Source organism: Thalassophryne amazonica, chromosome 4, assembly GCF_902500255.1.
Source record: "Thalassophryne amazonica chromosome 4, fThaAma1.1, whole genome shotgun sequence".
In the NCBI taxonomy this organism is placed as follows: domain Eukaryota; kingdom Metazoa; phylum Chordata; class Actinopteri; order Batrachoidiformes; family Batrachoididae; genus Thalassophryne; species Thalassophryne amazonica.
In genome coordinates, this window is record NC_047106.1 from 21,837,781 (window position 1) to 21,860,315 (window position 22,535).

At 40.0% G+C, this 22,535-nt stretch overlaps 1 protein-coding gene across 2 annotated transcripts in view; it reads left to right on the forward strand.

Annotated features, from left to right (window-relative positions):
- Nucleotides 1–3,556: 3,556 nt before the first annotated feature.
- Nucleotides 3,557–22,535, forward strand: part of relb (v-rel avian reticuloendotheliosis viral oncogene homolog B) — a 32,712-nt gene continuing 13,733 nt past the window's right edge. The window contains exons 1-5 of one of the 2 annotated variants that reach the window (XM_034169224.1): nt 3,557–3,834; nt 3,973–3,993; nt 5,033–5,202; nt 18,598–18,918; nt 20,914–21,080. In XM_034169224.1, coding sequence (XP_034025115.1) covers nt 3,801–3,834; nt 3,973–3,993; nt 5,033–5,202; nt 18,598–18,918; nt 20,914–21,080 — 713 coding nt within the window. In that variant the 5' untranslated portion in view covers nt 3,557–3,800. Of the gene's footprint in view, nt 3,835–3,972; nt 3,994–5,032; nt 5,203–13,201; nt 13,595–18,597; nt 18,919–20,913; nt 21,081–22,535 lie in introns of those variants that run through there. The other variant, XM_034169225.1, reaches the window with a different exon arrangement.

Below are 22,535 nucleotides of genomic sequence, written 5' to 3' on the forward strand. Positions count from 1 at the left end.
TATATAATTTCATGATATGAAAACATTTTCTGTTGTTTGGCAACTTTGACATTTTCTGAAATATTTTGACTTTGAAACATTCATTCATTTGAGTTTATTTATGGAAACTTGTTTTAATCAAAAAAAAAAAAAAAAAAAACTCCAGTGATGTCAGTAATGTTGACCAGCTCCAGAACTTAAACGTAGCCATTCTGTGTGAGCTCTGAGTGCTCATACCATACGTGTGTGTGTGTGTGTGTGTTATTACACCCCCTCTCCCCTGCAACTCAGGTCTTACCAACTAATTCAATATTTGGATATTTAAAACATTCCTCCCTCAAAATCAACAAGTGTAAACCACTTAACATTTGGAAAATAAGAGCTGTAAAGTCTCCATTTAACTTTGATGTGAGATGAGTCAATATGACTTGAGTTTTCAGGAGGAACTTCCCACTAGTCCTGGTTAGGGTGACTTTTAAACTCAGTTTGGGGTTGTAATGTATACCATCAAATAATATAAAGAGGTTAGGACCAGTGGGCCTTCCTCGTTTTCTAGTGCTGAAATCATTATTGAGGTTATTAACAGGATTTTTTTTTGTATATTTGGGCTTTTTAAACCAAGTAAAATTGCCATATTTGATTGTTTCAAGTTCTTTAATGTTGTATATAGTAAATTTAAAGCTTTAGTTGTTTTGAACTGCTGGTCAGATATTTAGTTGCAATTTTATAGAATTTATATGTTTAACTGTTTCCAACTATAGAATTTGCAGATAGCTTGGAACATCTGCAACAGCAAATTTTTATTTATAACTGCATAATTCACAAACATTTAATATAGTAGATTGGCTCATGTATTTTATATCGTTCTAATTTGTTTTAGCATTATCTGGTAGGTATTTATAAACTATAGTTTTATTGCGTACTGTCATAAGGTTTTGTTAAAAGATTATGTTGCTGTATACAAAAGATACAAACTGGATAACGTTTGATTGACTGGAAAAGGATCGAAGATCTGTGTGAACTCGAATGTTCTGAATTACTCCTCAAAATAGCTCAAATTTTACTTTCCGTTTCTTTTAAATGTTCTCTTGGCACCAGAAGGTGGCGCTGTTGCTCATGAAATAGGGCCGTTCTTAGTGGGCGGGTCTTAAACGTGCCCTGACGGTACTGGTGTGTTTTTCATCATGTGTTTATGATAAAAGGAATAATTTCCACTTACAGGAAACTGGATCGGGACCAGGATGTTAACATGATGCAACCCGAAGAAACTGCACACACGCACGTGTGTGTGATTTATTTTTTTTTCCCAGAGGCAGCACGTTTAATTTGTGCGTGTGAGGCTGATTTGAACAGATGCAAATTGTTATGCAAGTGAAAGTTGAAACTCAAAACTGCAAACCAGCAGCTCAACAATATGAAATAATAAAAAATACAACAGTGATTAAATCAACTGTTCAACAAGGGAATAAAGTCAAAATTAAAGTATTTATCATCTTAAATGCTTAAGTCAGATTCACTGTGAACAGAAATAAGGGTTTAGAGCTGAATGTTCATTGAGAAAAGATAATCATTTGTAAAAGATGGATAAGACTGACTTTTTATATTTTTACATCTTAAATTTGATTTGGTAAGTCGAGATGTTGACTTTGATAATCTTAACTTGACGTTAAGTCCAACTCAGAATTTCATCTAATAGTTTTAATTAGGGTTTTTTTTAAAACAAATGTAGCACTTAAATTGTGAAGTGTATCTGTACATGGTGAACATGTTGAACTAGTAGTAGTGGTTAGACCAGAGGATCATTAGTTCAAATCCCTGTTAAAATGGAAACTCACTTAGGCCCTTGGACAAGGACCTTAATTCCCCTGTTCCTGCTGGTGTGTTCCCTTGCGCGGCAGCACCATGACACCGGTTTGTGTGAATGTGAGGTATCATTGTAAAGCTCTAATTCAGATGAACATGCGTAATAAAAATGTGGTCCATTTACCATTTAGTAGCATCACCTCAGCACTGACAATCATGTCTCTGGGTCCTTGGCCTCTGACATTGGGAAACACCTGGGAACAGTTTACAGAGTCATGAAATCACTGAGGTGTTTGGTGATGCACGTATATTTGCAGAAGAACAAAGGCGTTTTGGGTCCTGGTACCTCCTGTATGGTTGTGAGACTTGTACACTAACCAGTTACATAAACTGATGACTTTTTGTTTACTACTAGGTCTCTTTGGAGGATCCTTGGGTACTGCTAGGATGATTTTTCACCAAACCAACAGTTACTTAGAGACACTCAGACGAGGAGCACCACTTGCATTGTGAGGGAGTTTCAGTTTGACATTTTGGCCTTTTGGCATGTTTCTCTCTGCATGATCCAGCGTGTGCCTCAGTGTTGAGAACCCCAGCGCCTGGAGAACGTCAAGGAAAACCCCACATTTCACCTGGCTGTTGCAAGAGAAGCAGTTACTTAAGGTTAATAATAAAAAAAGAGGCTAATATTGTTTTTCCCTTCACATTTTAGCACTCACTTACATACTATGAAGCTAACTTGTTTCAAATAATGTCCAGTATTGAGGTCCAACAATAGCAGCTGGTCTGTTCTGTGTCAGCCTGATCCTGTCAGATCTCAGAAGCTAAGCAGAGCAGGATCTGGTTAGTACTTGGATGGGAGACCTCTTTGGAACACCAGCAGCTGTGTGTGTTTCTCCAGGTAAAACTGGAGTTGCGTCAGGAAGGGCATCTGGCGTAACACTTGTGCCAACTACCAATGTGGATCTGGTGGTTGTATCTGCTGTGGCGACCCCGAACATACTGGGACCAGCCGAATGAACAACATTGAGGTCCAACAATGACATAATTATGGTAAATAATAGTATTTTATCTCAAGTGAATCAATCATGATTATTTTATTCTTGTACAACCTACAGTTTGCTTTCTGTCTTCTTTCGGGAGCTGTGGTGAAGTCTGGTATGAAGGAAGGGAATTAAAAAAAAAGGATCATACTCATCTGCAGATATTCAGATGTGATATTTTAAATATGTCAGGAGGGTAACGTCCTAATTTTGGCCACTTTTTTTGTGATAACTTTTTCTGTTATTTGCCATAATTCTGCACCTCATAATTGGGCATTATTTGAAACAAGTTAGCTTCTAAAAAGGATAAATAAAATTTGCCTTTTTTTTTTTTAAGGGGATGAACTGGTTGACTGCCTGGGTGGTTGCGATCCAGGACTCACCAGCACATGATGCATGCTTCCTAAATTTTAATATAAATTAATATATGAATGTCAGTTAAAAACTTGTTGACTCATCATAAATTTGACGTTACTTTATCATTTTAATGTAGATTCAAATTTCATTTTATCTGAGTCTTTAGGTCTTATTTATTTTTGGCAGTATTTTGTTTCTGTACCGCAGTGACCCATGGTTCCATTACTGAATATATATATATATATATATATATATATATATATATGTTGAATATTTAAATAGTAAATTATTATACTATCTGGCGGTGGACCCGCCCCCTGGGGGGCTTTTCCCCTGTGTGACGTAGGGGGATTTCCACACCCAGACGCCGCCTGCGCAGAATCCAGTTTGATGCGGAAACTCAAAACCGAAGCGACCGAAGCCTTCAGACGACACTCGACAAATGAGTGTTGTTCAGTAAACAGCAGCTGACAGTCTGCTGGTTTAGCCCCCAAACGGTTTGACGTTATTTTTTAATCGTTTCGAGACCTGCCGTAAACTTGTATTTTGGAGGCAGACTTCCGCCCCGATTAATCCGGATTACAGGATCCAGACCGGTTGGCGGGTTTCTCACGTGCGATGAAAGATATGAGCGTTTTCAACGGGATTTCAGGTAATAATTAAGAATGAACAATTCTGTTTGTGTCAGAGGTGACGTAATTGAGAAGCATGTGATGTGTCAATGGAAAGAGCCAACACCCATCTGTCTTTCTTTTCTCTCTCTCCCCCCCGTTATTTTTCTGTGCTCCAGGTTCAACTCTGGAGGATTTGGGTGAGTAAACTTTTATTTATTTTTTTTAGGCCACAAATATTTGTAAATTAAATCGGAATTTATTATTATTATTATTATTGTTATTAATAATAATATTATGTAAAAAGAAACGAGTGTTCATGTATTTAAAAAACATTTTTTTTAATAACTCCATATGCACAGAAGCATTTACAAACAGAATGTGCAGCTTCATATTTTATTTGGGGAAAAATAAAATATTTTTGATCACCTGTCCTGTTCTCGGGGTGTGTTTGGTAGTTAGGTGACTCCTCCCATTTTGAAAAGCAGAAGGCCCCAATTTATTTCTTTTGAACTGTCATCAGTGAATCTGCATAGAGGGCCACGGGGGCAAAAGGAACTACTGATGTGTGAATTGGAGCCATACATTTATAGAAAATTAAAATTTTAAAACTAAATTTAAAAAATAGTGGAAACACTAATCCTTAATCTAATTCACAGTAGTTTATTAATTTGCAGAGGTTGTCAGTTGATGCATTGGACCAAATCAAAATGAGTTCTGGCCACATGTGGCCCTCTGGCCTCAAATTGGGCACCATTAACTGAAGGTGTTTGAATGGACAGTCACTAAGCCCCGCCCTCTTTTACACTATCCAGTCAAATTAAAGTCAACAAAACCTGACTTTGACATCACGTCATGGACGTTAGAGATGCTTTAACTATCTTGAACTAGTTATCTTAACTAGTTAAGTGACTTCTGCACTTCAAATGCTCATTGAGGAAGAGATGTGCATGTGAGTGAGAGGGTTTAACAGCAGGATGATGAAATTCATCTGTATACAGTAACCTCGAGTTAAAAACCTTGAGTTTGATATCCTGTGTGCGCTTTAAGCTCAAGAGCCATACAGCTCTGTAGGAGACACGTGACCTTACATGACCTCATGCAGTACATCGTCATTCTTAATGTACTATTAATTGATTGTTTTGAGAAAAAAAGTGAAACTGTGAAAAAATGCCAGTGTCATTTCTGTCAAGTGCAAACTTGTATCTTACCATGTGGTTTTTATGTTCTGACTGACAGATTTCATCCAGGAGATGATCACGACAGATCTGGTTCCTCACCTGCCCGGTCCTCCGGCTCCTCCTGCTGACCTCCTGTGCCAGCAGCTTGGCACAAACCACAGGATGCTCTATCAGAGCTCCTCGCCGCCATCAGAGCCCATCCTGGTACCAAGAGGCACTGCACGCCAAGTAAGTGAAAACCAGAGATTTTGCTTTGAAAAATAAAATATGCTTTTTTTTAAGGCTTTTGTTGGATTATAGAGTGAAAGATGCAGAAGAAACAGGGAGAAGAGCCCAGCTCAGGAATCACACTGTGAACCACAGAAGTGTTTTATAGCAGATACCAGTGCATCAAGGAATTTTTTTTTTAATGAAAATTAGTGCCAATGTTGTTTGTCATAAGAGGAGACTCTTGTTACATTTTGGTGATAATCTGGATGCTGATCCAGAAGTTATTGTATTTATTTTCTAGCACACAGAATCGTGGGTTTTTTGTGGATGTTTAAAATAAAGCCCCATTCATACTGTCCACTCCTGATTTTTAAGTTCGAATTTTTAAAATATGTTCAAAAATAAATGCAAACTAGAGCACCGCACTCATAAAGCGCAAACCTCTGCCAACACTAGCTTCCAATTACACTAAATTTGACCTTGAACAAAAAAATAAGGTCAAAGTCCTGTTCGAAGTGGCTTTTCATAAGATAAGTTAGATGTGATCAAATGTCAGGAGTATGTATTTAGTTCATACACTTGAATCAAAGTTTTTTTTTTTTTTGTGGTGCTGTCAGGTTGTTCCCCCCCCCCCCCCCCCCCCCCAAATTTTTCAGTTTCTGAATTCTGTTTCAGATCATTTTCACAGAACATTGGTTATCTCTGCTATATGCAGATGATGGTCTAGTCAACTCAATCAATCAACTTTTTTCTTATATAGCGCCAAATCACAACAAACAGTTGCCCCAAGGCGCTCCATATTGCAAGGCAAGGCCATACAATAACCATGAAAAACCCCAACGGTCAAAACGACCCCCTATGAGCAAGCACTTGGCCACAGTGGGAAGGAAAAACTCCCTTTTAACAGGAAGAAACCTCCAGCAGAACCAGGCTCAGGGAGGGGCAGTCTTCTGCTGAGACTGGTTGGGGATGAGGGAAAGAACGAGGAGAAAGACATGCCAAGAAGGGGGGCAGAGATCGATCACTAATGATTAAATGCAGAGTGATGCACACGGAGCAAAAAAAGAAAGAAACAGTGCATCATGGGAACCCCCCCACAGTCTACATCTAAAGCAACATAACCAAGGAATGGTCCAGGGTCACCCGATCCAGCCCTAACTATAAGCCTTGGCGAAAAGGAAAGTTTTAAGCCTAATCTTAAAAGTAGAGAGGGTATCTGTCTCCCTGATCTGAATTGGGAGCTGGTTCCACAGGAGAGGAGCCTGAAAGCTGAAGGCTCTGCCTCCCATTCTACTCTTACAAACCCTAGGAACTACAAGTAAGCCCGCAGTCTGAGAGCGAAGCGCTCTAATGGGGTAATATGGTACTACGAGGTCCCTAAGATAAGATGGGACCTGATTATTCAAAACCTTATAAGTAAGAAGAAGAATTTTAAATTCTATTCTAGAATTAACAGGAAGCCAATGAAGAGAGGCCAACACGGGTGAGATATGCTCTCTCCTGCTAGTCCCCGTCAGTACTCTAGCTGCAGCATTCTGAACCAACTGAAGGCTTTTTAGGGAACTTTTAGGACAACCTGATAATAATGAATTACAATAGTCCAGCCTAGAGGAAATAAATGCATGAATTAGTTTTTCAGCATCACTCTGAGACAAGACCTTTCTGATTTTAGAGATATTGCGTAAATGCAAAAAGGCAGTCCTACATATTTGTTTAATATGCGCTTTGAATGACATATCCTGATCAAAAATAACTCCAAGATTTCTCACAGTATTACCAGAGATCAGGGAAATGCCATCCAGAGTAACGATCTGGTTAGACACCATGCTTCTAAGATTTGTGGGGCCAAGTACAATAACTTCAGTTTTATCTGAGTTTAAAAGCAGGAAATTAGAGGTCATCCATGTCTTTATGTCTGTAAGACAATCCTGCAGTTTAGCTAATTGGTGTGTATCCTCTGGCTTCATGGATAGATAAAGCTGGGTATCATCTGCGTAACAATGAAAATTTAAGCAATACCGTCTAATAATACTGCCCAAGGGAAGCATGTATAAAGTGAATAAAATTGGTCCTAGCACAGAACCTTGTGGAACTCCATAATTAACTTTAGTCTGTGAAGAAGATTCCCCATTTACATGAACAAACTGTAATCTATTAGACAAATATGATTCAAACCACCGCAGCGCAGTGCCTTTAATACCTATGACATGCTCTAATCTCTGTAATAAAATTTTATGGTCAACAGTATCAAAAGCAGCACTGAGGTCCAACAGAACAAGCACAGAGATGAGTCCACTGTCCGAAGCCATAAGAAGATCATTTGTAACCTTCACTAATGCTGTTTCTGTACTATGATGAATTCTAAAACCTGACTGAAACTCTTCAAATAGACCATTCCTCTGCAGGTGATCAGTTAGCTGTTTTACAACTACCCTCTCAAGAATCTTTGAGAGAAAAGGAAGGTTGGAGATTGGCCTATAATTAGCTAAGATAGCTGGGTCAAGTGATGGCTTTTTAAGTAATGGTTTAATTACTGCCACCTTAAAGGCCTGTGGTACATAACCAACTAACAAAGATAGATTGATCATATTTAAGATCGAAGCATTAAATAATGGTAGGACTTCCTTGAGCAGCCTGGCAGGAATGGGGTCTAATAAGCATGTTGATGGTTTGGATGAAGTAACTAATGAAAATAACTCAGACAGAACAATCGGAGAGAAAGAGTCTAACCAAATACCGACATCACTGAAAGCAGCCAAAGATAACGATACATCTTTGGGATGGTTATGAGTAATTTTTTCTCTAATAGTCAAAATTTTGTTAGCAAAGAAAGTCATGAAGTCATCACTAGTTAAAGTTAATGGAATACTCAGCTCAATAGAGCTCTGACTCTTTGTCAGCCTGGCTACAGTGCTGAAAAGAAACCTGGGGTTGTTCTTATTTTCTTCAATTAGTGATGAGTAGAAAGATGTCCTAGCTTCACGGAGGGCTTTCTTATAGAGCAACAAACTCTTTTTCCAGGCTAAGTGAAGATCTTCTAAATTAGTGAGACGCCATTTCCTCTCCAACTTACGGGTTATCTGCTTTAAGCTACGAGTTTGTGAGTTATACCACGGAGTCAGACACTTCTGATTTAAAGCTCTCTTTTTCAGAGGAGCTACAGCATCCAAAGTTGTCTTCAATGAGGATGTAAAACTATTGAGATACTCTAGCTCCCTTACAGAGTTTAGGTAGCTACTCTGCACTGTGTTGGTATATGACATTAGAGAACATAAAGAAGGAATCATATCCTTAAACCTAGTTACAGCGCTTTCTGAAAGACTTCTAGTGTAATGAAACTTATTCCCCACTGCAGGGTAGTCCATCAGGGTAAATGTAAATGTTATTAAAAAATGATCAGACAGAAGGGAGTTTTCAGGGAATACTGTTAAGTCTTCTATTTCCATACCATAAGTCAGAACAAGATCTAAAATATGATTAAAGTGGTGGGTGGACTCATTTACTTTTGAGCAAAGCCGATAGAGTCTAATAATAGATTAAATGCAGTGTTGAGGCTGTCATTCTCAGCATCTGTGTGGATGTTAAAATTGCCCACTATAATTATCTTATCTGAGCTAAGCACTAAGTCAGACAAAAGGTCTGAAAATTCACAGAGAAACTCACAGTAACGACCAGGTGGACGATAGATAATAACAAATAAAACTGGTTTTTGGGACTTCCAATTTGGATGGACAAGACTAAGAGACAAGCTTTCAAATGAATTAAAGCTCTGTCTAGGTTTTTGATTAATTAATAAGCTGGAATGGAAGATTGCTGCTAATCCTCCGCCCCGGCCCGTGCTACGAGCGTTCTGACAGTTAGTGTGACTCGGGGGTGTTGACTCATTTAAACTAACATATTCATCCTGCTGTAACCAAGTTTCTGTTAGGCAGAATAAATCAATATGTTGATCAATTATTATATCATTTACCAACAGGGACTTAGAAGAAAGAGACCTAATGTTTAATAGACCACATTTAACTGTTTTAGTCTGTGGTGCAATTGAAGGTGCTATATTATTTTTTCTTTTTGAATTTTTATGCTTAAATAGATTTTTGCTAGTTATTGGTGGTCTGGGAGCAGGCACCGTCTCTACGGGGATGGGGTAATAAGGGGATGGCAGGGGGAGAGAAGCTGCAGAGAGGTGTGTAAGACTACAACTCTGCTTCCTGGTCCCAACGCTAGACAGTCACAGTTTGGAGGATCCCAAAAAATTGGCCAGATTTCTAGAAATGAGAGCTGCTCCCTCTAAAGTGGGATGGATGCAGTCTCTCCTAACAAGACCAGGTTTTCCCCAGAAGCTTTGCCAATTATCTATGAAGCCCACCTTATTTTTTGGACACCACTCAGACAGCCAGCAATTCAAGGAGAACATGCGGCTAAACATGTCACTCCCGGTCTGATTGGGGAGGGGCCCAGAGAAAACAACAGAGTCCGACATTGTTTTTGCAAAGTTACACACCGATTTAATGTTAATTTTAGTGACCTCCGATTGGCGTAACCGAGTGTCATTACTGCCGACGTGAATTACAATCTTACCAAATTTACGCTTAGCCTTAGCCAGCAATTTCAAATTTCCTTCAATGTCGCCTGCTCTGGCCCCCGGAAGACAATTGACTATGGTTGCTGGTGTCGCTAACTTCACATTTCTCAAAACAGAGTCGCCAATAACCAGAGTTTGATCCTCGGCGGGTGTGTCGTCGAGTGGGGAAAAAGGGTTAGAGATGTGAACGGGTTGGCGGTGTACACAGGGCTTCTGTTTAGGGCTACGCTTCCTCCTCACAGTCACCCAGTCGGCCTGCTTTCCCGGCTGCACGGGGTCTGCCATGGGGGAACTAACGGCGGCTAAGCTACCTTGGTCCGCACCGACTACAGGGGCCTGGCTAACTGTAGAATTTTCCACGGTGCGGAGCCGAGTCTCCACTTCGCCCAGCCTGGCCTCCAAAGCTACGAATAAGCTGCACTTATTACAAGTACCGTTACTGCTAAAGGAGGCCGAGGAATAACTAAACATTTCACACCCAGAGCAGAAAAGTACGGGAGAGACAGGAGAAGCCGCCATGCTAAATCGGCTAAGAGCTAGTAGCTACGCTAAGCTAGCGGATTCCCAAAAACACACTAAGTGAATAATGTGCAAATAATCCAGAGGTGATTCAGCAGAAGGAGTGCCCCAATCAAGGCACCAAACAGGCCATGAAGCAGCACAGGCAACGCACGACAACGGTGCTAAAATAAAATAAAAATAAAACGAAAGCGTTAGCAAGCTAGTTAGCCTGCCAACGCTAATGAAAGTTAGCTGATAAAAGTGCTCCGTCGCGATGTTTCGACCGTTAGAGGTCTTCCTTAGGCGTTGGAGCACAGCAAAAAGTAAAAAAAAAATTAAAAAGTAAAAAAGTCTTGAAAAAGACTGTTAGTTCAAGTCCAAAGCAGCAGATAGCAGTCTCTGTGTAAACAGTCCCAACAGAGAGCCCTCCACAGTGATATCCAAGTGATATCTAGTGGTTAAGGCATTGGGTTTGAGATCAGAAGATCCTCGGTTCAAATCCCAGCCTGACTGGAAAATCACTAAGAGCCCTTTGGCAAGGTCATTAATCCCCTATTGCTCCCCGTGTGTAGTGGGCGCCTTGTATGGCAGCACCCTGACATCGGGGTGCATGTGAGGCATAATTGTAAAGCGCTTTGAGTGTCTGATGCAGATGGAAAAGCGCTATATAAATGCAGTCCATTTATAACTGGAAGACAGACAAGCAGGCATAAAACTGGAACCTCCATCCAATTTTGGTGGTGTAGGTAAATCCATAACAGAAAAATGAGAGTGACTGGGGCACTTTTGAATGAGATATAATGCAAAATGCACACCAAATGGGCTTTTCAATATTAAAATCAAATGTCCACAAAATCCACATTCCAGATCAGATCTGGATCAAGCTTTGTCAGGTGATAGTGAGTGTCAGTCTGCACCTCACTTTCAAATATGAGAGTGATTGGAGCACGTTTGATTAAGATATAATGTAACATATACATTAAATTGTTTTTCAATGTTAAATTTAAATGGCTACAAAATCTGTAATCTGGATCAGATCCAGATCAAACATTGTCAGTTGATAAAGGATACCATCCTACATAACACTCAAATATGAAAGAAATGTGATCCTTTTTGACAGAGTTATGAATTTTTGGAAATTTGTTCAAGGTTAACGATAGGGATTTTTTTCTGACTTTGACCTATGACCTTGAAAATTGAATCAGTTCTTGCCTATCAGGATTTCATAAAGATGTATGAAAAATTGTGGGTTACAGGCTGTTCACAAACAGACAGACAAACAAACAGGCAAAAACATAACCTCCAACTTCGTTGGTGGAGGTATTTAAGAAAATTTGGATATTCAGAATATTTTATTAAAAATGCTTTTATATCATGAAATAAAACATACATTAATTGTACACAACACATTTATTGATACAGTTTGAATTTACAGTAAATCATCATTTTTACAGTTTTCTTTAGATAGGAGACGGACAAACAAACTGTGCGGTAAGTCTGCCTGGAGAAGGCAGCTCTAAAAATCAGAGTGTGCAAAAAGGTGACGGGTGAGGGAAGCCACAAAGACAAACGTGACAACTCTCAATTAAAGGTTTCTGTAGGTCTGATTGGAGAGACTTTGTACAGTGCAGCTTTTGTCTTTTCCACCATCCATCTGGATTCACGGTGGATTGGCACAGAGAAGGATTTATAGCAGTGAAAATGGATCAAATCTAGGCTGGTCTCTCGTGTACTGTACCTTTTGGAAAATTGCAGCTGAAGCTTCACATCTTCTTTGTAAGAAAACCCTTCTCCAGTCTGCTCCACCATGAAGGCATATAACTGGTGATGCAACAGACAAAAGTTGCACCTTGCACACTTTCACCAACCACAGCCACATAAACCTATAACTCTTTCAGAATTGTCATTGATGTTTTTGATGACTTCCCTCACTTCTCTCTCTCTGTTTTCTTTTTGTAGCATCACTTAGTTATTGAGAACTCCCTACCCCAAACAGATTTAGCATCCTCTTTGTATTTTTTAAATAAGTAATGAAAACATGTTTTTTGTTGAGTAACTTTGGACATTTTATTAAATATCCAGATAATAGAAAATCACTTAATTTGCATTTACTTAACACATTTAAAAATGTGTACTTATAATTTTGAGCAGGAATGTACTCGACTGGAGAGGTTAGTGTTTAAAAAAAAAAAGCAGCGGCTATTCTTCTGTGACTGGAAAAGCTATTTGTCTGGAACACACTGTGATTGTTGGAGTGTGATGACATCATCAAGTGGTTTTAATATTTTTGTGATGCATCCCCCCCCCCCATTTCTATCCCTACCCCTTCCCCTAAACCTAACCATAACTCGCCCTGCATCACTCTCTCGTGCTCCCGTCACAGTGTGTTCCAGACAAATAGCCAAACTAAGTCCTCTTCCGGTAACAGAAGAATATCCACTTTGTAAAAAAACAAAAAGTTGTTGCTATTGATATGGTTCTGTACGCAAAACAAGAATTGCTATTTGTTGATGGTATGATTCATTCATTCATTTTCTGCTGCTTGTCTGGGTCGTGGTGGCAGTAGCCCATGCAGCTCACCCCGCATTTCCCTATTTTCTGCCAAGCCCTCTAAGAATTCCTGGGTGATCCCGAGGCATTCCTGAGCCAGCTGGGAATCATGTTTGTTATCGGATGACGTGTCAGAATACGGTATTGAATCAAAATAACCACTTTGTAAAATAAACCCCCAAAGTGTCTTTTGATATGAGATGATATTCTGCCACTTTGTACAAACTGTCTTGATTATCGCAAGGGTTGGGTTCGGGTTGTGCATGAACAGTGATGTTGTGTAGCTTTGGGTGTCGTACTAATAGCAATTTAATTTTTCTGAGTACAGTACCATATCAACAGCAACTGCCCTAATAAAAGAAAAAAAAAAAAAGAAGAAAAGATGTTGCACTGACGACTTGAGCGCTGCAGTGTGGATGTGTTGTGTTTTTGTTGACCGGTCGGTCTTTTCCTGGTAACCACATGGTTTCCAGTGAAGAGACAGATCACGTGAAGTGACCTGACATAACCTGCTCATAGAGGTGACGCTGTGTGTGTGTGGGAGGGAGGGAGAGTCTCTGCAGCACAGAGATGAACCTCAACAGGAGGAGGAAGGAGTGAAATCTGACACTTACTTTCTATTTACTAGCCAAACCCATCAGGGTGAAAGGTCAAATTCCTTGACTTTGTGTGCTTCTCCTATTGGTCGATCCATGTGGAAGTGGGGCTGACTTCCTGTTTGCAGTCTGTGCGAGGCTTTTGTGCAGCGGCTAACTAGTGATTGGTGAAGCTAAACAGGTAACTCTTAACTCGACGTGGGTCAGCCTGAAGGTTTGATTACTGATCAGTTGTGGAGCTGCAGAAATGATCTGACAGGATAAAAAAACCTTTCAAAGTGTAAGTGAGCGGAGTCAGAGGAGCACATGGTGAAGTGTATTTGAAAGCACGTGCATCAAAGTGAAGCATGACTCCGTTTTTAGTGCTTTGTTTCAGTGCAGCTCCACTTTGCATGCAGTCGGGTAGATGCAGTCTGGTCCAGAAGTATTTGGACACTATGATGTCATGTTTGCCTCTGTGCTCCACCACAGTAGAGTTGAAAAGAAACCATCACATTGTGCCCGCATGGTCTTTCTGGATCTGAGTCCAGAGGTGTACCTGTTTGTGGTGAAAGTGTTGATCTTATAGTGACATTCATGTCTCTGGGTCCTCAGATTAAGAAACACCTGGGAAGAGATGATGAAGCCAGGAGGTCGCTGGACGAAGGTGTTTTTGCCACGCAGATATATCTGCAGGAGAAAGAAAATTAAAATCTTCAGGGTCCTGGTGCTTTCTGTCTTGCTCTATACTTGGATGCTAGTACCAAAGATGGGTTGTGGTTGGTATTCGGTCACTCTAGACTGACTGTGTGTCATATTGAGTAGTTACTGAGATGAGAAGCATCACCTGCCTTGTGAGAGAGCATCGGCATCAGCAATTTGGAAATGTGGCTGTGTTTCTTTGGGTGTGATCCAGCACACAGGTGCCTCAGTTTTGAGGACACCAGCAACTAGAGAAGGACAATGAGATGGCTATGTTTCATTTGGCTGCAGCAGATAGATGGTAACACTAAAGAGGTGAGGATGGATTGGTTGTCTGTCTGGGTGGTTGCCATCCAGGACCCATGGAGTTTCTGTGGTGTGGTTTATGTGGCACCAGTACATTCTCCCAGACATGACTTGATTTGTAGTTTAGATCATCAGCTTTAATTCAAGAGGTTTAACCAAAGTATTGCATTAGCTGCGAAGTATTTAATTAAGTATTGAAGGATTACAGCCGTTGTTCCCGTGGTGCTGCCAGTGGGCTCAGTGCCGTGACACGCTACTTGTGCATAAGATAAGTTAAGTTGTACTGGCCCGATTGTCATCAGACTTGATATATGCATTACACATAGTAATCCCAAGAAGCTGATTCATTTTGAGGTCAAAGGTCAAGATCACTGGAGTGTACTACATAAAAACCTTGTGAGTGCAATAACCGCTTTCCTAATTGGGCAGCACAGTCTTGTTTGAGGGCAAGCGCTAAAGGTGTAAAATATGGCGCATATGACGTAATTTCTCTACTTACGGGGTACACACCACAGCATTTTCAGTGGGGTTTTGGGAAAATTACATGCAAACAAAGTGAAAATGCAAAGAAAAAGTTATGATTCGGTGGGAAAATGGGCATGTGTTGCGGTTTGTTTATGATCCAGAGCGCAAATGTGTCGAGGCGGTTTTGCAGGTGAGAGAACGGAGCTACTCTCGTTAGGTATGGAGGCTAACACTGACCGACAGGACGTCTCCCACCTCCTCACCTTTTCTTCTCCACCGGGGGAAAAAAATAAAAATTTGTGACTACTTCATTGATTGCAGCCGAAAACAAAACCGTACACTATTTATCTGTGTGAAGTGTTTATATACTGTGTACAGTAGTGTTCAGAATAATAGTAGTGCTATGTGGCTAAAAAGATTAATCCAGGTTTTGAGTATATCTCTTATTGTTACATGGGAAACAAGGTACCAGTAGATTCTCACAAATCCAACAAGACCAAGCATTCATGATATGCACACTCTTAAGGCTATGAAATTGGGCTATTAGTAAAAAAAAGTAGAAAAGGGGGTGTTCACAATAATAGTAGTTTGGCATTCAGTCAGTGAGTTGGTCAGTTTTGTGGAACAAACAGGTGTGAATCAGGTGTCCCTTATTTAAGGATGAAGCCAGCACCTGTTGAACATGCTTTTCTTTTTGAAAGCCTGAGGAAAATGGGACGTTCAAGACATTGTTCAGAAGAACAGCATAGTTTTGTTTTAAAAAGTTGATTGGAGAGGGGAAAACTTATACGCAGGTGCCAAAAATTATAGGCTGTTCATCTACAAAAAAAAAAACAGAGACGCGTAGAAGAAAACGGAAAACCATCAAAATGGATAGAAGAATAACCAGAATGGCAAAGGCTCACCCATTGATCAGCTCCAGGATGATCAAAGACAGTCTGGAGTTACCTGTAAGTGCTGTGACAGTTAGAAGACGCCTGTGTGAAGCTAATATTTGCAAGAATCCCCGCAAAGTCCCTCTGTTAAATAAAAGACATGTGCAGAAGAGGTTACCATTTGCCAAAGAACACATCAACTGGCCTAAAGAGAAATGGAGGAATATTTTGTGGACTGATGAGAGTGAAATTGTTCTTTTTGGGTCCAAGGGCTGCAGACAGTTTGCGAGACGACCCCCAAACTCTGAATTCAAGCCACAGTTCACAGTAAAGACAGTGAAGCATGGTGGTGCAAGCATCATGATATGGGCATGTTTCTCCTACTATGGTGTTGGGCCTATATATCACATACCAGGTATCATGGATCAGTTTGGATATGTCAAAATACTTGAAGAGGTCATGTTGCCTTATGCGAAAGAGGACATGCCTTTGAAATGGGTGTTTCAACAAGACAATGACCCCAAGCACACTAGTAAATGAGCAAAATCTTGGTTCCAAACCAACAAAATTAATGCCTCGCAGATGTGAAGAAATCATGAAAAACTGTGGTTACACAACTAAATACTAGTTTAGTGATTCACAGGATTGCTAAAAAAGCAGTTTGAACATAATAGTTTTGAGTTTGTAGCGTCAACAGCAGATGCTACTATTATTGTGAACACCCCCTTTTCTGCTTTTTTTTTTACTAATAGCCCAATTTCATAGCCTTAAGAGTGTGCATATCATGAATGCTTGGTCTTGTTGGATTTGTGAGAATCTACTGAATCTACTGCTACCTTGTTTCCCAGGTAACAATAAGAAATATACTCAAAACCTGGATTAATCTTTTTAGTAACATAGCACTACTATTATTCTGAACACTACTGTATATTTAAATGGAGGTCCCCGTACGTGGTCAAATCCCACAATATCACGGAGGGTTCAAATGAGACTACGGTCTCCTATTGCCTGATTGCCACCAAACCTGGAATGTATGTTAGATATATTGACCCCAGGAAAGGTCAAAGTTCCCAAACACTCGACTGTACTTTGTAAAAGCCTTCCTCAGGAAAGCATCACTCATCTTTTGGAGGCTTGTCAGCATTTGCCCAGAGCTCAGAGTGTTAGTGCAGACTAAAGCCTGGTTTACCCTGTATTTTCTAAGTTTTACTGAAAAGAAAACAGAGATGGCTGTTTTTGGACCTGGTAGTGTCGTTTTGGGACCCTGGAGGCATATTTTAAACCAGTTATTCTTAATCTTGGTTTTAAGATGGATGGTGATTTTAAACTGGACAGTCAAATTGCAGCAGGGATGAAATCTGGTTTTTATAACTTGCAGCATTTGCAACATTAAAACCTTTTCTTTCCAGGCAACATTTCAAGTTGGTTAGTCACGCTTCTGTATCATCTCCGTTTGGATTACTGCAATTGACTCTATGTGGGAGTAAATCAGGCACTTTTGACAGGGGCTCAGAGGAGGGAGCATATGGCTCCTGTCCTGGCCGCTCTTCACTGGTTGCCGGTTCATTTTAGGGTCCATTTTAAAATTCTTATGTTCGTTTTTAAGTCTCTCCATGGTCTCGCTCTGTCGTACCTCTCTGGGCTTCTTCAGCATTATGCACCAAGTCGGTCTCTCAGATCGGCTGACCAGCTGCTCCTGCTAGTGCCTAGGTCGAAGAAAAAGCTCAGAGGGGACAAGGCTTTCTCTGTTGTTGCTCCCAAACTGCGGAGCAGCTTGCCTTTGGGTGTTAGGGAGGCACCCTCATTGGCCATTTCATTTAAGTTAGTTTAAAAAATGTATCTCTTTTTCTTTGGCTTTTGACACAAACGAGGCTTAGTTTGATAATGTTTTAATATGCATTTTAGTGGTTCTTCTTATCTTCATTTTATTGTATTTTAATTTGTCATGTTTTTAGTGTACAGCACTATGTCCCAGTGCTGGCTGTTTTAAGGTGCTTTGTAAATAAAGTTGGTATGGTATGCGCTCGTAATGCACAGGATCTCCATTTTCAGAATATATTTATGCGACACAGTATTGAAATACACCTTCCATAGACACGTCCTTGATGTGGATACATACATACACACAACAAAACAGAATGGGGAAAACAACAATTAAATGAAATGAAAGTAAGCACTAATGAAAAGATACAAAACTTCACCTCAGGTAGCTTTGGTGGCTGCTCTCTGCTTGCATACTTTAGCGAGTTGCATGTACAGCCATTAATTCACCAGAAAACCTCTCATTTCATTCTCCTGTTGAAATAGCAGTGCACCCTGGCTCCTAAAGGGGACATCAGTCTGACTCACAATAATTTATTCAGTAACCAAATCCAACCCCTTTACGCCCTGCGCCCTACTTATTACACCCCTAAAAACAACATTGTGGAGTTGGATGTACCCAAAATGCGGTTGTGTTATGTACTATAGAGCATCAAGATAGGGCCCAGAAAGTGTTAAACATAACATTTTGACAGTTAAAATCAACTCTGAAATATTTAACACTCCAGTTTTTTCTGTCTAGAGATTAGCACACTTCCCTTTTAAGCAGAAGCTTCTTGGTTCCAGGCCTCTCCTGTGGTACATCTGGAGTAGCATCAGGAAAAGGATCCGTTGTAAAATTTGTGCCAAATCAACTTGCGGAACCACACTGTTGTGGTGACCCCACATCAATACGGAAGAAGTTAAAGTAGTCAAACGGGGGTGGGGGTCAAAGAAAGTCTGTCAAGTGACAGAGTGAATTATATTGAGCTCCGACGTTTGGATTAGAAATCATAAAGGTGTTTAATTAAATGTTTTTTTTTTTTTCTTTGCCCAGCCAACGTGCGTGTTCCCACAGCCTCTGCAGCAGCCGTGCAATTCCAGGGAAATGGCATCAGGTCATTCTTGCAGAGGAAATGCCTCCCGGCGTACTCGAGGATCCTCGCGCTCATTGCCCTCTAAGGTTCCCATCAGTTTGTCTCAGGCCCAAGCCGACACCGAGATGCTGGAGCACATTCTGGAAAAGCCCAAACTGGTGGTGGTGGAGGAACCCAAGGAACGAGGCATGAGGTTCCGCTACGAGTGCGAGGGACGCTCGGCCGGCAGCATCCTGGGCACGTCCAGCACAGAGTCCAACAAAACTCAACCTGCTGTAGAGGTACCCAAGGCTTATTGTTGTGACACACGAAAGATTCCGGGGAATTACCCGGATCTCCAGGTGTGGAATGTGCCGCTATATGTACACTGGACTGTTTTATTGACATGATGCATTTGAGCCGTATTAAAGATAACGATACTAACACTAACTGTGGTTGATATTAACTGTTGGGGACATGGATAATCCAGTAAAACAGAAAATAAAACGTTAGTCTGCACATTACAGTAGACTTGCAATCAATAATTAGCAGTCAAATTAAGAAGAAAACCATGCTCATGACTTCTTACGTAAAAAATCCAAATATTCTGAGTTTTTTTTTTAAACAATAACTTAAAACTAGGTTATTTCAAATGTAGCCAGTTGACAGAATTTAAACCAGTCTTCTGTCCCGTCACTGTGATCATAGTTCACAGGATATGATGTCATCTGTTTGACGTATTGTTTCAATCACAATAACTCAGTAGCCGTCAGGGGTAGACACTTGATTCTTACACCATAGGTGACCCATCATTAGATTTTTCAGTAGGTTTGTGCATAAATCTGAGTATTAATGAGGTTGGTGCCACATCCACCAATTCAAGTGCTTCATTTTTTTTTTAAACCAGTATGAAAACAACTGGTTTAAAAGAACAGTTGGTTCTTTTAAAAGTATTTTCAACAATCCTATTTTGACTTATTCTCACTTTAGCTACATTAAATCTAGTTTATCCATTGGTAAATGTAGTATTTTGTTTAAAGTCAGTTTTCCACCACACGGGGGGAGCTCATGTAATGCACCTGTTCTGAGGAGAACCATTGGGCAAAATGTCAGTCCATCAGTAAAGATAATCTCTTTTTAAAAATGAAACACTAAGTCATTGATCTTCCTGTGTAGGCAGAGAGACTGTTGGGTACGTTGTAATTTTGTTTGGTGTGGACACAACTGTTCCCCCCTATATTGCTGGGTGGGGTTGAGCGGATGTGGCTTTGAAGTGTCAATGAGAAAGTCCCCACAAATCCGAGCTCAACTGTGACAGAAGACAGTTTACCCCCCCCCCCCCCACACACACACACAAATGAACAAACCCTCCTCATCGAAATATTACATCACAGTGTGTCAAAGACAACATGCTGAGCCTCCACATTTTCCAAGGGTTTGCAACAGCCCAGACATGCAAATCAACAAATCTCCTCCAGATTAACACACTAATTCAAAAGCAATACATGCTTTCATCCTGTAACTCACCAAATTAAAAGGGCATATAATTAGGATAAATTGATTACATATTGAATGGGTTTGATTCAATCAAGTTTGACTACAAACCTGTCTGCCACCTGCTTGGCATGTCTGGGCTTGTTGCAGGGAATAATCTTATCACCACATGACATGCATGATGGAAATTAGGAGCAGGTGTGGTTGAAGTAAGTTACATGTAGGTTGAAATGAAATTGTATGTCATATTGTTATATTTCTAAAGCGTAGGTCTAATGGCCTTGATAGCCATCAGGCCTAGGCTTAGGAAATATTGTCATGAGTGGAAGATTCTTTGACATTGACAGATCTGTTTTCATCATTATCTGAAAAACCGAGACATATTTTTGCTTAAAACAATAATAACTATAAATTCAATACAATTGTACTGTGCTACTGTGCTACTGTCACTTATGTTTTAATTTGAGTGTATTTTTAGTTTGTATGGAAACATATTGCTGTCACAATAGTTTTTTTTTTTTAATGTTGTTTTTATTTTTGTTGTTTTTACATATTTCTGTATTATTGCAACATACAAACCGCACAATACAATGTGTGGCAGCAGTACGCTCCCATAGCTATAATAATCACTATTTGGTAAACCCCTCATTAAATGACAGTAAAATCACATGTTTCAGGCACTACATTGTGTTGTTGCCATATTTTTAATGACCTACATGTGTTGATGTTGACTTTTTTTCTTCGTCATTAATCCTGTTTTTTTTTATTCCAGATATTGTGTTTCATGACTGCTTCTCTTTCAGATTCAGGGTCCCATCGAGCACATTAACAATGTCAAAGTCACTGTTTCCTTGGTGACCAAAGACTTTCCACACCGGCCTCACCCGCACTGCCTTGTGGGTAAAGACTGTCCTGACGGTTCAGGAATATGCGTGGTCACATTTAATCCTCACAGCAACCGGCGCCACAGGTGAACAGCTGTTTCATTGTTATTATTCATAAAGCACCACATTCACTTTTCAACGTTTGTTACTTTGTCACGTAAAATGTCGTATATATTATTTACTACTTGAATGGCAAAATGTCCCAATTCAATTCTTTGCTTTTCATAAACTACGTAATAGTACCACGTACCAGTAGGCATGAAGACCGTAAGGGCTGTATGTCAATCTGACATTTGACCCTGGTGACCTTGACCTTCACGTAGATTGACCTCTGGCTGACCTTTCCCGGGAAATTCTGGACTCCACTGATGCATGTGCCATATTTGGTTTAAATTAGGTTTAAAATTAAATTTGCCAAAAGGAATTCTGTAACAGCAATTTTGGGGTCAACTTTCACAGGAATACAGAGATTAGAAGAAATCAACAAACAGGCAGGTAGACATGACTTTGAACCCAATGACTGACCTTTGGAAAATTTGACCTTGCTTTGCAATTCCAGGACCCACCTACATACATGTGCTGTTTGTTTGCATTGGAGATGGGTGGGGGAATTGACCTTTGACCCTCACAACCTTGACATTTGCTAAAATAACCTTTAAGGGCAATTCCATGCTGGACCTTTATTCACATACCAGGTGGAAATTGGACCAGTGACATGGGAGGAGTCGGAGAATAAACATTCGATGCATTTGCTGACATGTCAAATTATGACCGAGTTATAATTGTCCAAAACCCCCATTTCCTCCTCACTATACAGGAAACTGAGTGTTTTTAATATAGGATAAGTAATCAGGAGTGGTTTCAAGACTGTTTTCTGGCCATTTACATGAGGTACAGGAAAGTTGTTAGCTAGCAAGCTAGCTTTTCAGCTTGTTTTTTTATTTTATTTTAAGGAAATATTTATTGAATCTCAGCTTGGTACTAAGCTGGGAGGAGTTGGGGAATAAACAGTTAAATGTTATAGAATGACCTGTACATGAGGTTGGTGACACTTCACTTGTTGTGTAATGGCACAAACTGAGTCATAATTCCGCAAAACCTCAATTTACTGTTCACACGGGAAACTATTTATAATGTAAGATAAGTGATGAGAAGTGGTTTTAAACTGCTTTGTTCCTCATTTACGTGAGATACAGGAAAGTTGTTAGCTAACAAGCTAGCCTGTTAGCTCAGAAAGTTTTTTTTTTTCTTGCATACATGATAATAAATAAGGCGACAAATCAGGTCAATGACATGGGAGAAGTACATGAATAAATAGTGAAACGTTATATAGAATGACCTGTACGAGTGCGGTGACACATCACGTTGCATAATGGCACAAACTGAGTCATAATTCCCCAAAACCTCAATTTACTGATCACTATACAGGAAACTGGGTGTTTTTAATGTAGGATAAGATATCAGGAGTGCTTTCAAGACTGTCTGCTGCCCATTTACATGAAATTCCATAAAGTTGTTAGCTAGCAAGCTAGCTCAAAGTT